General features: G+C 31.2%; 1 protein-coding gene across 2 annotated transcripts in view; it reads right to left on the bottom strand.

Moving 5' to 3' along the window:
* The window catches only part of LOC139517296 (cytoglobin-1-like), a 112,530-nt gene that overhangs the window by 9,368 nt on the left and 83,585 nt on the right, over window positions 1-19,577 (bottom strand). For both annotated transcript variants that reach the window (XM_071308216.1, XM_071308215.1), the window contains exon 2: window positions 2,978-3,209. In XM_071308216.1, coding sequence (XP_071164317.1) covers window positions 2,978-3,209 — 232 coding nt within the window. The remainder of the gene's footprint in view (window positions 1-2,977; window positions 3,210-19,577) is intronic.

The raw sequence follows: 19,577 nt of genomic DNA on the forward strand, positions 1-19,577 counted from the left end.
GAGATCTCTATCCGGCCAATGCACCTGATCTCATGACATTATAGGTCATATAATCCCAAATGTCAAATAATCATATTTGTCATTTTTCGTGTTCTCATTAGTACTAATTGATTTTTGTTCCATATCTTTTTGTATTAATTCAAGGACAAATATGTGACCTACTGATTGAACAAATGTTGGCCGTGTTTAGAGACTGTTTTAAACAGAGGATAGCTTTTTTTTTCTCAATTTTTACGTTTTTGTTTTCAATATAAAGTCAGTTTTTATCAGTGTTTCCCTTGTTTAAAACGTACGTATCAAAGCGATTATTCCTTTTAAGGCTAATTCCTTACCTTGCACATCGTGACTCCATGTCCCATTTACATCAAAAAATTTCATACTCACAAAATATTTATCATATAGTTTTAGAGAATTTGTATACTAAGTTAATCAATTTTCATAATGTATTTCTTTAATATCTGATCACAAAAAAAGTTTTTGATATGCTTTTATGCATATGTATGTACTCTTGTCTATTTGCAAGAAAGTGAAAAGGGTGAAATCAAAAGCACATATGATTTTATAAATTTGGTGTGTTCGAAGTAATATAAGTTAGTCAGGAACGTTCAAAATGCAAAAATGGAAAGCCAAGAATGTTTTAGAAGATATATGACCAAAAGATGACGTAAAACGAATAGCCAAAAGCAAAAGAACAAAAATACCGCACTCCATGGAACATTCTTAACGGAAATTCCATAAACCGATTGCAAAAATCAAAAGCTCAAACACTTCAAACGAACGGATAACAACTATCAAATTCCTTACTTGGTACAGGCATTTACTTAATATGTAGAAATACAATAACTTTGGTCAACTTTGCCATGCGACTTTGTACCTTAATTTCCTAACCATTTTAACTTTATCAACTTTGATAGAATTAAGGTAGATCATAAGTAAATCTTTTTTGAGACAGAATTTTCTTATACTTAGCCAGAATGGAGATTTTAATATGCTCTTTTCAAAAATATAATAAAAAGTAGGGGTCACCGTGCTAATTTTCAAGCTATGAGTCGTTGAAAATTGCCTAAATTTGGTTAGATTGTTAATGGAAAAGCACAATTGTGTGCATAAAAAATAATCTATGAGATAGAATTTTGAAATAAATTGTGAAAAGATAGGTTTTGTAATATGTTTTAAGAAAATAAAAAGAAAAACTGGTGTCACCGAACTTGTTTTCTTGCTACAAGTAAAAAGAAAAAAATTCCCTATCTGTCCAGTATAAATTTTTTACTAAAAGAGTTATCTTCCCTTAAATGGCTCATTTGATAAAAATGATTCAAAAAGCAAAATAAAATGATATTTGTTTAATTATTTTGAATTATACAATAAATTGCCAAGTTTTCTTTATATTATTAAACAGTCTAACCATCAAATTGCAAATCTGTCTCCAAATTTGCAGATTTAGGCAAATAACTAGACCGATTTTTTACTGTGATTGTTCAATCCAAGATGGCAGTATACCATGAATCTACCTTAAGTTGTCAAAAATTATGTCACTGACTACTGAGCTGGTGATAACCTTTGACAAAGTCGTCAAAATTTGTAACCATCATCGAGAATAACAATTATCTTGCTGAAATGTAATTCAGTCAGAATAATACGAGCTCCCATAAAAACTGCCAATGGAATCTAGGTGTCTATAATGTTTTGTCATTTGATTTTGCCATGTGATTATAGACTTTCTGATTAGATTTTCCTCTGAGATCAGTATTTTTGTGATTTTACTTTATCCTACCATGAGGCATTTTCCAATTTGTTCACAATTTATAATACCAAGAGATAACCAAATTGGGAGTGTCGGAAATAGTCTTTGATTGGGAGTTTTTTTTATGGGAAAGAAATGAAAACCTTTCAATTTTCTATCTTTAGGACTAAGAAGGATATAACTGTTTCTAAAAATATCGAAGCAATAGAAATTGCAAAGATATATATTTGATACATGTTTGACAACCCTTCAATTAGTTGACAAATAATCAATATAGATCTACATCGTTGAAAACAAATGTTTACATTTCGATGCCAGAAAACAGTAATTGTTTTCATTCCAGTCTTTATATTTTAGCTTAGTTCTATACTCACAAAGAAACATTAAGAAAACATCAAGATGCGATGATGTGATCAGACGTTGCATATAACCGTCTTGTTCCCTCTGACAAGGTCAAATAATATTAATCAATTTTTTCATCAATACTAACTTATTATCTTAAAATGATTTCTATATAAACCAACTCAAAGAAACAGAAATTGATTTTTTTGATAACATCGTGATTGGTTAAATCATTTGTATATTACAGCGCAATGCTGGGTTCATGGTCGTTATGCCAAATCGTATTGCTGGTAAATAATGGGTTCTATATAACATCCTTTTTTCAAAATATTAAGGACGTTTATGTTTACACTATGTAGTATCAGAGCAAAACTCTGTAAACGACTTAATGTTTTGTAAAGTTTTTTTTTCTGTAAACTGTTTGTTTTTCTGAATCCTTACACCTTTTTATTATTTTTTATCCTTAAAAAATAATGTTAATCCGTGGTGCATGTCGTCGGTGCGAAAATTTAAACAAATGTTAGTCAACAATTTATTTTTTCATCATCACTGTGCTCAGTAATGACATCGATATGAGATTTTTATTTTTCACATCATTAGGTTTTGACCACAGATTGCACTTATACCTGATTTAAAGAAAGTTGATTTCATTTAAACTTTCGATTTATGGATAGACGAGCTTCTCCCATTTCTCGAGCGAAGTAGTTCACCTGATTTGTCCTTTAGAAATACTTGAACTCCTAAAAGGTAATGTTTTACGCCCAAAATCCTTCTAATTAATTATACTATCACATTTTGTCTGAAGTTCAAAGTAAACCAGAGCGCAGCTTTATACGACCGCAGAGGTCGAACAGTTGGGGCAAGTAAGGACACAACATTTAAGTTAGATACCTTAAAATTCTCTTTTTGAAATTCTGAAAATCGTTGATGTGAATTTCCTGTTCTGTGTGCCAGATCCTTTATATAATCAAAGTTATCAATGTTCGTAATTGTTTCGTCTAAAGTGGACATTACAAATGTAGCATGTTTTTCTAATTCTTCATTTTCTCTCATCTCGTCCTCAGTTTCTAGCTCCTTGAAATCTTTGAAAATTTGAATCAAATAGCTATTGTTTTTGAACAATCTGAAATAAATAAAAGAATGAAAAAAATAAATAAAATACAATCAAAATTTGACAAACAAAAAAATGTCAGGTCATTTAAAAAAATAGGGTAGCCACGGTTAAATATTAATGCAGACTTATAAACAGAAACATTGAACCAAGTATCTATTCATTTGACGGGAAGGTAGATCTTTGATTGGTACATGTAGTTTAATAATACTCTACTGTAATTGTTGCGTTATCAAAGGTAGTTAGAAGGTACGGAACTTCAAAAGAACATTAACTTGTTTTGCAACAAACATGGAAGAATGTTAGATATAGTAGGATCACGAAAATACTGCACTCCGAGGAAAATTCAAAACGGAGAGTCCCTAATCAAATGAAAAAATTTAAAAGCTCAAATACACCAAACAAATGGATGACAACTGTCATATTCCTGACTTGGTACAGGCATTTTCTTATGTAGAAAATGGTGGATTGAACCTGGTTTTATAGCTAGCTAAACCTATTACTTGTATGACAGTAGCATAAAATTCCATTATATTGACATCGATGCGTTAACAAAACAAACAGACATAATAGGTAAAAATGTTAAAATAGAGTTACATATACATTGTATATATATATTATAATTCGAACGGCTTACGTATAAGAGCTCTGAAATTTTATTTAAACCGCTTCAAATTTTCATATGCATCGAATTCGATAAAATGTTTTAAAAAGGTAAGCTATACAAACAGTGTAAAGACAGTTGCTCTTAAAGACCTTCTAGCAAGACAAAAAGATACAGCTGATAGAAATGTACGAAAAAGATAAGTTTAGCATCATATTAATAACGAAGCTTTATTTTATACTATGTAACTGACATCTGCTAAAATATCAAAGTCTATAATCATCATAGCATATTGGCTACATGCAACATATGGTTGACAATAGCAGCTGTAATAAACATATAACATTGTTGGTATTTCTACTTCAAACCCTGACAGATATTGAAAGATCCATCATCTGTGAGACATTTTTAATAATCTTCCCCGTTTGAATGTCAAAAATGTTATACAAATATGTATCGTGTCAATGCTCTTATATGTACAGATAGGTATGTTTATCATGTTTAAAAATGAGATGCTTCTTTCTGGTGTATTATCAAAGCGTCTGCATATTTTGCACGGAGCGGTTCATTCTTATCCTAAAATACAATTTAGTAAAAATAAATAAAATGCTACAACCAGAAAATTACCACTTCATCAAGTTTTCGTTTTAGCTGTTTTAAATATCCGTAAGCAAGGTTGTAACGTTGATATAGGCAGCACGTAAAGTCATTTCTTTTTATCTTATTCAGATATTAAACATTTCATCGCTTAACTTTAAAATGATGAAATCTTTATAAAACATATTTCAGAAATATAAACTCAACTTAACGACTTGAAGTGTGGTAACCGTGCGTAGTGATTTACAAGAGAGGCGAAAGATACTAAAGGTAATGGTATACTTAATAACCGTGCGTAGTGATTTACAAGAGAGGCGAAAGATACTAAAGGTATTAGCATACTTAATAACCGTGCGTAGTGATTTACAAGAGAGGCGAAAGATACTAAAGGTATTAGCATACTTAATAACCGTGCGTAGTGATTTACAAGAGAGGCGAAAGATACTAAAGGTATTAGCATACTTAATAACCGTGCGTAGTGATTTACAAGAGAGGCGAAAGATACTAAAGGTATTAGCATACTTAATAACCGTGCGTAGTGATTTACAAGAGAGGCGAAAGATACTAAAGGTATTAGCATATTTAAAAGTGGAAAACAAACTAACAATGACACTGCAAAAGACGAAAAGCGATTAAAGACAAACAGTATATGTATACAACATACAACATAAAAAGACAGAGAAACACGACCATCAACCAAACATCGGGTCTGACCTCAAGTGTTTCAAACGGTGGAGCAGATCTTGTTGCCTTGTGGCATCCGCCGTGTTGATATGTTGATCATACTATAACAAACCCGGTGATAATTCAAACTCGGTAGTTTATATTCGAGGAAAGAGAACTGGTTTGTGATAACGACAATGGGAACATATTAGTCGCATCTGTGAATAAGTTATTCTTTAACGGTCAACAAACTCGTGATGGCGTTCATTAAATTTTCGAATGCATGATTCCAGCTTCCCAACATTGAACTCTTGGTTAAATGTCTTCCTTGAAAGCACATATTGTGGAAATATTGATCGGAAATTCATTCCCTGGAAGATTAAAAGTTTGGATCAGTTCAAACATCTCTTTAGAAATGTTAAAATATGTCATAGAACTGTTCCTCTTTAGTAAAACAAAACTAGGGTACACCAGTTGTACAAATCTGTTCATACTTAAAATATATGTATTTATCTTGTAAAATAACACAAGTGTACGTTTACGTTTTTAAGCAATATAGGAAATTCAAACCTTGTAATGTAAAAACAAACTAACTTGGTGCAAAACATGTCGTTGAAAAATATATTATAATGCACAAATGCCAAAATGCATTGAAAAAGGAAAACATATTAATACACAGTGCAGTACCTTAATCTTGTGTGCGGGAATAAGCCATGCCAGAATGGACAAACTGACTTCTTATAGATAAGAGATATTGCAGAATGGAAAAATAAAAGTCTTCGACAACAAGGCAAAAAAGAAGAAAATAGCACAATACGTGTACCTATGTCACCAATGACACTTCAGAAAATCATATGTACTTTTCATTGTCTAAATAATGCACATTTTCTGGTAATAATATTTGAAGTTGCAAGAAACAGTCTGTATGTAAACCATATCATATGCATTTAACCATTTACTCGCACAGGCAATGAAAACAACACAGTCATGGTACATCTGGTTCATCGCATGACTTTAACAAGGATTGTTTAAAGGAATTGTGACACTCCTAAGCAAGTCATCACTAGATATTTCATTTAGATTTATTGTTTGGTTTTTTATTTCAAGTTTTGGTATTTATTTTTTTATGTTTAGCGGTTGTACCGTGGAACATTTATTGGAAAATAAGATGTCAAACATTTAACGAGATTTTCCAAACAATTTTGACATGTAAACCATGAATACAATGTAAAAACATTAATGTATATTTTCAATTTTTTTTTCTGAAATCGAGTTGCATGAATATTCCTATGAATCAAATGCGCATTAAACAATTGAGAAAAACATTCTTCATGTCATTATTTCTCAAAACCACCAATACATTTATTTTTGAATTCAAAATAATAATGGTCATCATATTCGTTTAGATTTATTTCGCCCTTTGTACTGTGTATTTTCATATTGTATGTTAGTTATAAAGGTAGTAATACGATTACGTCGTTAACTCGAATTTAAATGAGGGATACATCTAAACAATGCCTACAGCAATCCAATATTGCTACTTTTTAATATTTTTTGTTCATTCACCGTATGTCAACCATCCCCGTGTGCCAAAATGAAGATACAGGGTTGAGTTGAATACTTTGTACAGGGTTGCATTCAAGATCGTAGCAGCTAGTATAATATCTTCCTATGTTGAACGATATGCTTCGTATCTATGCTATCAAAATGACATTATTACTAACAATTTCTCGCTGCATTGAAGACCTGTTGGTGACCTTCTGCTGTTGTCTGTTCTATGATCGGGTTGTTGTCTCTTTGACACATTCCCCATTTCCATTCTCATCCGACGCAAAGTTGGATGTACTAGATAGCAATATTTTTATATGCTATGTAGAGTTTCTGTTTATACTGCACTCGTTCTATTTGAGCAGTAAAAATGCGTTGACTGTATATTTCTATGTCATATACAGTCACTGACCTGATATCACCTTTTCTCATGAATATTTAAATCGAAATTGACGAAATTATTAATTAATTATTCATACGACCTATTCGACCTGTTCTTGGTTCCAATGTATACAACAACATAAACTTATTTCTTTTGCAATTTTTAGAAGAAAAAAAACATATTTCACTTGTTTGCAAACTATATATCATTATGTTTTATGCTTATTGTTGATATTTTAGTTCATTCTCAAACAAACTTGTTCATCATCGACTGGAGGTAGATGTACATTTCATTGTGCTGTACATTTCCCCGCCTGCATGATATGAGGCCTTTATATAAAAGGGGGAAGTTTCCCAATATTTAAATCAAATAATTACATACACACTAAACAACAATTGAAGATGTACTATTTTAGATTGCAGTATAAAGACAATAATAGTGCATTGACTTGACATATCTACGATATAAGGATTCGGCCCGAAACGGGGAAAAAGCTCGGCAGAGCCTTGCATTTTCCCGTTTCTAAGCCTCATCCTTATATCGTTGATATGTCAAGTCAATGCACTATTATTGTTTATTTTTATTAAGGGGACGACGGTTTGAATGAGACAATTACTAAAGTCTTAACTGTCTTATTGTATTTTGTGCATAACAACAGTATATTGCATAATAAAGACAGAAAAAAAAGAAAAACCTTAAACGTCAAACTTATTCATGAACAACACTTTTGTCTATAGGAATATCATTTTAATTGATGATATCTTTTGTGATCTTTATTGTACATTATTATATAACAGAACCCTGGACGACACTTTAAATTGTAAGAAAACGATTTAAGTAATGTCAATATGACGCTTCGAAGAAAACATCAAATGTTTTATTAATGGTGTATAAAATTTCCCTAAAAGCTGCTTAATGTAATTTTTATAGCATGACTAAGAGATTAAAGAGTTTTATTAATGGGAGAAGATAATCAAAATCTATGTACTAATGGTATATCAAAAAAATGATGTAATCTTAAATACAATTAGATATTTCTCATTTACTGGAGAACAGCATTCAAAAAATAAAATAAAATAGGACAACACTAAGTGAATCAATACCAACCAAGCTATCAACTTCATTCTGAGAAACCTTTGCGGAATTGCAAACTTGTACCGTTGACTGTTATACATTATATAATTGATATGGTCATAATTTATATATAAATTAACTGTTTACAAAAAAACATTTCATTTTTGAAATTCTTAGACCTTTTTTTTTTTTTACAATGGAATAGATTTTGTTAGCTGTATTTGGCAAAACTTTTATGATTTTGTTGGTCCTCGGTGCTATTCAACTTCGTACCTAATTTGGCCTTTTAAATTTTTTTATTCGCGCGACACTGGCTAGTCTTTTGTGGACGAAACGCGCGTCTTGCGTAAATACAAAACTTCAAGCCTGGTATATATGATGAGTTTTTGATAGTGACAACGACGCTTTACAAACAAATGTATTGAGTTTGTTTTAATTGTGTATAGTTTCATTGATATAGAACTTTTTATCCGTTTCAGATTTTTAATTTATAGTCAATTATGTCATTAAATGTATAGAATTAAGTTCCTTTCAAATTATTTTCATTTGTGCAAAATATACATTGTAAATTGTTATCAAAGAACCATTTCCTGCTTTCAAAAATAGCGTAGCATTTGAAAGAAGCTGTATTGGACTTTTCAACTATAAAATGCATACCATATATTAAATTTCGTTCCTGTTTTTTGTTCATTGGTTTCTTCTATTACAAAATTCAATAATGAGTAAAGCTATACTAATTGTTTTTATTGTTAATTCCCGACCAACTTACGTAATGAAAATTTGTTCAATGCAGGGCTTACCAATCCCATATCTATTAAAAATGTTCCAGTTACTCAATACAACATTTAAGATGTTATCTTAAGAAACATTAAGCGGTTATATTTATTTATTTAAAAATTGCGGTTATTCCACAATAGTATTATGTAATGATTTCACTTTGAGAATAATCTCATCCTGTGTTCAAATTCATAAACGATTAAATGCCATGTTATTTAAGTGAGCATGTAACACAAGAGAAAAGAATCAAATGTAACTTTGGTCAGTTGAGGCAATCGTAAAAGGCAATGACAGTACAACAAAAGAGTACCACACAAGGATTTATTATTCCCTCCCCTTTCTTCTGTTTATGCACTAATTACTCTTTTCGAATAGGGAACTATGTTTATTTTACTAAATCTCATCTCTATATTATCCCTTCGCAAAAGTTTGAAAACCCTGTAGACATTTACCAATTACATGTTTGTCTGCTAGTCCGTCGTAACCCGCGATACATTTCTATGAAACTTCACAAAATAAATACATGGTTTGACGATGTGATTAACATTTAATTTCGGTCTGACATCACTAAAGAGACATTCTTTTTAGCACTAAGAACTTTCACTGTTCCATTGTTTCTTTTCACTTACTTTAAGGATAAAATTTAAAAAATCAAGAATTTAAAATTGACAACTTTTGTCGAAAAAGAATAAGTAATGGAAAAATTAAGCTAGATATATTGATAGGTTATAGAGCTCCTTTCGAGATATTTGAGTTTTATAAAAAAAAAACAATGGCGGAAAAAAAATTATCTTACATTTGCATTGGAATTATTTTGGTCTCAAATCGAAAGAAAAAAATCTAGAACCTGCTTTTTCTTGTAAATGACCTCTCATGATTTATTGAAGCCTTAAATGAAAAGAAAAATTGGTGTTATGGGCAAAATATTTTACACTGTATCGTAGGACAAAAATAAGTAGTTTTAACTTCTGACACAAATACCACAACCTCACCTAAGTACACCCTTAAGGTCTTGTTATTAATCATAACTGTCCTAAAAATCACAGGTTTTTCTTGTTCTTCTAATCAGACATCCCCATATTGTAAATATTATTGCGTTAACACAATTACCTATCGTTTAATTAAATTCATACAGTCTAAGAACATTTTGTTTAGTCATTTTAAGATCCCTTTGGGTACTTTTTATATATTAATAAAAGCTAGGCATAATTACTTCTAAAAAAAAGGTTAATCAGAAAATTCTTCGAACGCTGTATGCGTTTGAATTTTATCTATATTTAATTTATGGTACATTGTAAAGGTAATTATATTGCACTAAAACATATCATAATGCAATCCCATATAAGGCAAACATATGTAACAGCTATTTTCATCTCTGTTATTGCTTTTTTCTAAGCACCATGTAGGGACAGTTTATTGAACAGATTTAACGACGGCGGAAGGAAGTAATTACGTCTTTATGGTTAGACTACGACATGCGCTTTGAGTTCTATGAATGGATTGATTTCTTGTGATCCAAAATAAGATGTCGTTAATACGGATATGTCATAAACAATGTTCCCTGTGGCATTAAAGAGAAGCATTTAAAGGATCACTTTGATTTCTGGCACTGAAGGCGCTGTTATAACTTATAAAACTGATGTTCTGCTTTTTCATGATCAAATATTGCAATACAGATCTTAAAATTATTGTCCTTTCCATGACAAATTAGTGATTTTATATCTAAGGTTGTTTTTGTTGTTCATGTGACAGTCATAGGGGAAATTTAATCATTATCTACATTGGTCATGTTATTATTCTGCAGATCGAGGGGATTTCTACAAAATCCGAAACTGTAAGCCGGTTCATTTAGTTAACATCTAATAAATTATAATTTAGGTAAACATCTTAATTGTAAAAAAAAAAAGTAGATGTTATGATTGCCAATGAGACGATTATTAACGACTTCATGTAGACGTAAAACTTTCAAAATTGTATTTTAATACTCAATATATTATGTCATTGTTCCCGAATTTCAGATTCCTGATCAAGATAAACGGTCGGACTCAAAATCACGTTGTGTTTCATTTAAATAGTTTAATATAAAAGTAAATGCATGATCGTTGAATGGATCAGAACAAGTAATTGTCGAAACAAAACAAAAACGTTTTAAATAAATTTTCATGGCGCTGAAAAAAGATAATGCCGTGATCATCATAGCAAAGAAAACACCATTTACTACATTTATTTGTTCAGCCAGTTTGGACATCATATCAACAATTGAAAGTACAAAATACCACAGCCAGCTTCAGATACACAGCTATCACTAAGGCAAATACATCAACAATGGAAAGTACAAAATAACACAGCCAGCTTAATGAACACAGATATCATTAGGACAAAACCATCAACAATTGAAAGTACAAACTAACACAGCCAGCTTGATGAACACAGGTATCACTAGGACAAAATCATCAACTATTGATAGTTGAAAATAACAGTAAGACTGATGAACACAGGTATCATTAGGACAAAATCATCAACAATTGAAAGTACAAACTAACACAGCCAGCTTGATGAACACAGGTATCACTAGGACAAAATCATCAACTATTGATAGTTGAAAATAACAGTAAGACTGATGAACACAGGTATCATTAGGACAAAATCATCAACAATTGAAAGTTCAAAATAACACAGCCAGCTTGATGAACACATGTATCACTAGGACAAAATCATCAACTATTGATAGTTGAAAATAACAGTAAGACTGATGAACACAGGTATTATTAGGACAAAATTATCAACAATTGAAAGTTCAAAATAACACAGCCAGCTTGATGAACACATGTATCACTAGGACAAAATCATCAACAATGGAAAGTTCAAAATAACACAGCCAGCTTAATGAACACAGGTATCACTAGGACAAAAGCATCAACAATTAAAAGATTAAAATAACACAGCCAGTTTGGTGAACACAGGTATCACTAGGACAAAAGCATCAACAATTGAAAGTACAAAATAACACAGCCACCTTAATGAACACAGGTATCACTAGGATAAAAGCATCAAAGATTGACAGTACAAAATAACACAGCCAGCTTAATGAACACAGGTATCACTAGGACAAAATCATCAACAATTAAAAGATTAAAATAACACAGCCAGTTTGATGAACACAGGTATCATTAGGACAAAGTCATAAACAATTAAAAGATTAAAATAACACAGCCAGCTTGATGAACACAGGTATTACTAGGACAAAAGCATCAACAATTAAAAGATTAAAATAACACAGCCAGCTTGATGAACACAGGTATCACTAGGACAAAAGCATCAACAATGGAAAGTACAAAATGCAACAGATAGCTTGACTATCACAAAATCATCAGTACCACAGTCAGCGTAATACGCACAGCTCTCACAAAGGCAAAATTGGCCTTGAACTAGCTTTTAGTTTTTCACTTTTTAAATGGCAGTTGTTATCAAATAGTTCGTTTCTTTGTATGTGAGCGTTTCTTTTTGTTGCACTCCAGTGTTTCTATTGTTCCTTTGTTTTCCTGTTAAAGTTGATGTGTTTCCCTCGATTTTAGTTTGTAACCTGGATTTGTTTTCTCTCACTCGATTTTTAACTTTTGAACATCGGAAAACTACTGTTACCTTTAATTGTTTGTTGGGTTTTTTTTGGGGGGGGGTGGGGGTGGGGTGGGGGGATTCGTGCATATATGATTAGTCAAAGTAAACGCTTTCCAACTGACTTTTACAGTTAGATAAAATACTGTGATGTTTTAAATATAACACTGTCACTATTATCATAAATTCTTGGATATGCAAATATATGCTTTAATATTTTACTTTGTAATAATAGAAACGTTGTTATTCATCAATAAAAGCGACGAACTTTGATGTGTTGAAAATAAAAATAATATATCTAAATATTTATCTAACAATTAAATAATAATTTTAAAATGCACAGTAATCTACAACAGGTATGCTATTTACAAAACGTACGTCTGGCGAACCAATTAATACGCCTGGTATTTTTAATGAGTTTCTGCCAGAAGCAAAATAATAGCATGATAAGTATTAACTGCCTCTCTAGACCAGGGAAAAAATCAAATGAGTTTAAAGTAACAATCGTTTTACAGACATAGACAATGATATGTCAAATCAATATTATTATAGTCTATACTGCAATCTAAAAGAAAAAAAAACACAGTCAATTGCTTGTTGTTTTTTTTTTTTTGGGGGGGGGGGGGGGGTATTGTTATTAATTGATTTAGATATTTGTGGAAATCCCCTTTACAAATGTCTCATATCTGGCAAGGAAAGATTAACACAATTAAATGATCTATTGGAACGAATTCGTTTGAGATGGACGAAAATATAAACAATACGCACAAAAAATTATAATTTATAAATTTTAAACAAAAATAGTAACAAGTTATTATTTTTTTCCAACAATTTTAAAAGAAATTAGTTGAAGTAGTTCCACCCTTAATTGTTGACATTGAAAACAAAAGACACGCTGAAGAGGTCGTCATGAATAATTAAATATAGTTCCGGCAACTACTATTTAAATATTCATGAGGACAAGTGATACCGGGTCAGTGACTGTAGAAATGACATAGAAATATAGTCAACGTATTGCGACTGCTAAAATAGAACGAGTGGTGAAAGAATTCGTTTGAATATATATGGACTAAAATATCAACAGTACGCATAAAACATAATGATTTATAGATTTTTATTTAACAAAAAATATTAACAAGTAAATATGTTTTCCAACAATTTTAAAAGCAATAAGTTTGAGTCATTCCACGATTAGTTGTTTACATTGGAAACAAAAGGCAGACTAAAGAGGCCGTCATAAATAATCAAATATAGTTCTGGCAAATACTATTTAGATATTCATGAGGAAAAGTGAAACCGGGTCATTGACGCTATATGACATAGAACTTACTATACACTCAACGCATTTTGACTTGTTTGACTGCAGAAATAGAACAAGTGCAATATAACATCGTATATCCTGCTCACTGACTAGCATTTGATGATTTAAACTTGAAAACTATATAATTGATTGCGAAAAATTAGAGTTACAGTTTGAGTTGGAAATTGTCGATGTGATTTGAGAATCAAATATCACAATCAAATTTGGGGCGATAACATATTTCACAGTTTACTGGTTAGTGTTGCTGACCCATAAGGTTGGCATCGAATGGATCAACTGAGAAATTTTCAAGGCACTGTCTGAACGCTGAATACTGAATTTGATAAACGTTCGTTCTGAATTTGATAAACCTTCGTTCGAAGTGCGATCGGCATTGACGATATATCAAATAGACGCCCTCTCGCGAATATGTATTCCTATTCCATTGTCAACGCGTACATTTCTATTTTGAAGGAGAATTTAAAATCAAAACGATAGAGCCTATTTTCCCCTGATTTTTGTTTACATTAGCGGCAATTAAAAAAAATTACTCATTTTAGAGCTCTATGACTGTACTTTCATATCAATGCTATGGCTTTTTCTACATAGATCACCATACCCCAAAAATGAATGCCTGAAGTAAAACAAAACCACACGAGTATAACACAACTATTTTAACCCACAATTTATGAGTAGGACATTTTCAGTGAAACCAAAACAAATAGCTGTTTGAGGTAAACTTTTACATTGTTTTCCTTATAAACATTATTTTATTTTGGTAAGTGACATTCTTCGATGCAAATTCTATAAAAGAAGTGTTTTACTATTTCATTTTTAGAAATCTTGAATCACTATGCCTTCATCACCAACATGTAGATCAGAAATGCATATCGAAATGTATGTATCAAATTTTGTTCAACAGCAATAATATATAGGGCCGAAATTGCATTTTAGCTTTATACCAATGCGTAAAAGGTTTCGAAAGTATTGTTAAACTAAATACATGAAAAAGATTTTATTGGGTATCTTTAATATTCAGTATCAGCTGCCCTAACTTGTAAATAGTTATTTGGTTTACAGTGTCTTAATAGTCAATTGTATGTCTGAAAATTGGTTGTTTTATATTTTTTGTATAAATTCTTCAAACTGCAATCAATATGTACCCAATATGTGACACTTTAAGTACAAATTTATGAAATTTTTTAAACTTCTTAAACTAAATGTAATTGATTAAAACGATATACATGTATTCTTTAAACTACCATGTAATAATATAGAATTCTGACGTAACAAGTCAGGAACATGAAATGTTTTATACCCTAAGTTATACTTAATAGATCGATGATATTACATGAAATGGGGCGTAAATCAATTTACCTTCATCCGCACGTTTGATGAATAATGAATATAAAATACATCTACGTAGGGTTCATTGTGATATATGTTAAAAAAGAAAACTTATCAAAGACCCGTTCGGGATATAAAAAAAATCAATCCTAATCTGATAAGGTTTTCTTATATATATGTATCACGCTAAAGTGTTATGGAGCAATAGGGTAAGGTTCGAGGGCTTTAAAAAACGTGAAAGAACATTCAATGTAAAAATAGTCCTTTTACAAAATCCAGTATTATAACTTATACCATATGTGATAAGCATTATAATTTAATAGTAGTCTCCAGTGAATGATTTTAAAAGACCGACCTCGTAATAATTGCTAAAAGGAAATTTAGGTGTCACAAAATACTATATTTCTTGTAAATGAATTTTAACAATTAGGGCGTATAAAATATTGTGATAATTGGTGAAGCTTGCCGTTCACACGTTGTAGTCTATTACTTATGGGAACACCTCCCCTTGCAATCGTCTTTGTAAATTATAAATTATAAATTCGTTTATTGTCAGAATATGTAACATTTATTTGTTTACGCTTTAATTTAAAAAAGAGAGAAATGCGACGTTCGCCGAGCTTCTTTTTCTCCTTTTTTTGTGGCGACTACATGTCCATTTTAATGTTTTCCTGCAAAAATGTACAAACTAATCTTTTAGCCGACAATTCATAATTTACGCATGAAAACATGTACATTTATTTTGCTGACACTACATTTCAATAAAAGCGACAACATTTTAACAAGGACCACAAAATAAACTGCAACATAAGCAATGATTCAAATGTAGGATACACGATATGCATATGCAAAAAATACTTGGATCTATAAAGCTTATATATATAGTAAAATGGTCGACTGCAGGAACAAGTTCTTCTTCAAGCTACCGAAATAAAACACCTTTGGTTTAGCCGACAAAGGAAGGTTAGGTTAAATTTAATTAAGTCGTTGACATTTGGTTGAAAAGTTCCTAATCAAATATTTGTAATTCATCTTTCGGCGTGTTCATTTTCAGTTTGTAATTACGACTGTTAACGTCATAATCCAACTACGTTTCTTACGTCTATACTTTCGCAGTCCATCGGACTTTAGCGTATAGAGGAATTTCACTTTAGCCTGACCATCGTACTTTAGCGTCCCCATCGCACTTTAGAGTCCTACATGTATACCGTCTTATTTGCAATGTTCTCCATCATTTGAATTCGTATAAACAAGCTTATGAATAAATGAAAATAAAAGAGATAAATGTCTAAGAGTTTGATGTTGTTTTTGTTTGTTTCAAATTGTTTTAAATCAAATATATGAAGTTTATTCATAATAAATGGTTCGAAATTAGAATATACCTCAATGATATTCGTGTTGATATATAAAATACTCCAAAAATACAAATTGTATATTTTATTTAATATATTCCATATCAAATCTTGAAAATGATGAAAATCCAGTTTTAAAAAGCAATTTAATCATCCGGAGGGGATGGGGTGTGATGGGAGGGTTTTGTGATAAAACCCACGATGTTTGTTCTTTAATTCAGTGTTGATGCATCATAGTGTGAATGCTTGTCATCTTTAAGAGACAAGTTGGTGAATTCCATAATTGGTTATAATTAACTGCTGAGTAATTGAACTTGTACCACCCGTTTTATTTTATTCCCCATTTCGATTCTCAATTTTATTTTCAATTCAGCTAGAGACAGCAGCGGTGAGATGATCAAGAATAACTGAAAGCTCATCTTTAGAGAAATTCAATGATTGAATTTATTATCTGTTGTGTTATTTTTATGATGTCTTCGTTTTGATAGACGCGTTTTGATAGATTGTCAATTCACTTTCCAACACGATAAACTTTTTCGGCATTTCAGTTTGTTGATTTATTTCTGGTTGTAGCTAGTGGCGAGTAAAGTTTCGACTAAGGTAAAAGCTTGCGCAATATGAGAAACTATTATTGATATAAATATTAAATGTCTCCAGTAAAATATGAATGATAGTGACGTTTAATCTTTCGCCGATCAAATTAATACTTGGAATACTCTCAAAATCACCCATCAACATGTTAAATTGCGTGTCGAACATAGACCACGGTTATCGTTATGTCTTTGCATTTTTGTACATTTGGGAATTCGGTATTGATGTTGGATATTTGGTATTCCCTTTTAAATTGATTTACAACTTCCAGATGAATTAAACTTTGACATACAGGTTGACGCGGAACGTTTTGGAAAAAAAATTATTTATGTATTCATATGCTTGTATTATTTGGTCACCGACCTCTTTCTATACAGTTTCCTGTGTATGTATATATATGTGGAAAAATATTCAAAGTCCTAATGATTATTTTCATCATTAATTCATCTACACTAGTTTATAAAACAGGAAAATGAATTTCAAGGTGTAAGGTGTAAAGATATTTCGTTTCCTTCATATATTATTTAGTGTGAAAATCCATATACCTTTAAAATCTGTACACTGATTAAGAAATTTAATATGTTTCTTTTCTCATCTTTTATGCCTTTTATTCCTGGCATTATCTTCAAATAGAATAATTATTGAATTCAATACAAACTCATCATAAATTTTATATTTTTATGCTTGGACAATTGCGCATTGTGCATCAGTTAATGTATTATTGAGCCATATAGATAAGTATCTAAACCTCTGTTCTGGATATCTTTGCTTGAAATGGTTCATCTGTCACACGTCCATAATTTATTGTTTCGGGGACGATTTTTTTTCTTTCTCAGTCCAACAGATTTCTTTTTTCATCTCTGTTGATCACATTTTCATCAGGGTCACAAGCAATTGTGATAACTATTTGTAAAATCATAACAACAGTGAAAATGTTGAAATTTCGATTTACCAGATTCGGTGAAAAAACAACTCAGGAGTACCTTAAAGAGTCAAGTTTATGAATAAGTTTCGATTGGTATATGTATAAGATTACTCATTATAAACCTAGAATATAAACACGATGTGTAAAATTATATTATTCGGTGATGTCACATGTGTGGCAATCGCAACACTTGAGTAGTGTCGATTTTAGTCGTTTTTCTTCATAACTCTGTTGGAGCATTATTTGTGAAAGTAGTACCCTTCTGTTCATGATGTCCGTATAGTGTGAAATTACACGAGCGTAACGTATTTACTGAGATATGTAAACGCCATGAAAGTAACTGAGGGTATGTTACTCTTGAGAAATTGGAAGTTATTGGTTGAAAAGTTACAATCATTACGTTTGTAATTGATTCTAGTTTTAACTCTACCATATGTGCCAATATGGAGCCAAAAAAGATCTTCTGGTTCACGCGAATATATGAGATTAAAGCACTTATTGAAATGAAGGTTATTGAGTGAAAAAAAAAATCATCAATAAATCTGAGAGTAAATTTAAGAATATGCATTTTTCTTTGTCTTTGTGGAGGTTCTGTATGAAATATTTTCTTATGAGTATAGAAACAAGTCAGCTTGTAGTGATGCACAGTTATTATCCATCAGAATATCGACCGTGGTGGAAAATGTTATCCATAGTCATCAAACATGTATAAAGTTTTCCTGATATGAACGATTGGGCGGCAAAGGGAGTATATTTGGTTCCAATAGGAATGTCAATTGTCCGTTGAACAAAACAATCACATCTTCTAACTAAAAAGTCAACTTGTTCGTGTTAGATCATTCCTGTTGGGGAATTTTAACTCAACATATGCAGATCACACCTGATTTTTGTCAACTTGTTAATGGTAAAAATATATCAGAAAATTAAAAACATTTCTAAACTGAGTATCACAAAAACTGAACAAAAGCGTATTCTACAGTTATCAAACAGAACACAAATCTACGTTCAAAAGACGAGTAATTACACACGAGTGCTACACAGTTCATCTTTTCTTCATAAGGAAATGTCTGTACCAAGTCAGGAATAGTTATTTTTCCTTTGTTTGATGTGTTTGAGCTTTTGATTTGTCATTTGATAAAGGATTTTGCGTTTGGAATATTCCTTTGAGTACGTTGTTTTTGTTATTTTGTTTTTTCTCGGATTGCTGATACAGGACACAATGAATGTTTCCGTTGCCTCCATAGGGGTCTAGTTTATGGAGGTGTATATTGTGGAGTACGGTGTCATAATTGAAGTCAAGTATTGCGTCCTTTTTTTTTGCTTGTTTTTTAAATATCTGCATATTTCTTCAACTGTTAATATAAACTGTGTTTCATGTGATCTCTTTTGCCAAAAGCCGTGTTGGTAGTCTGCAAGGCTATTATTACATTCTAGATGGTCCATGATGTTCTCAATTATGTTACATGGTACTGATGTAAGTGATACCCGTTTATAATTTACTGGTTTCGATATATCTCCTTTCTTGAAAAGTGCTGTTATATAAGCAGTTGTCTAAGTGTGAGGGACCTGTTTTTAGGCATTATGATTATTCAAATATATATTTCA

The sequence above is a fragment of the Mytilus edulis genome, chromosome 3, assembly GCF_963676685.1.
Source record: "Mytilus edulis chromosome 3, xbMytEdul2.2, whole genome shotgun sequence".
Taxonomy (NCBI): domain Eukaryota; kingdom Metazoa; phylum Mollusca; class Bivalvia; order Mytilida; family Mytilidae; genus Mytilus; species Mytilus edulis.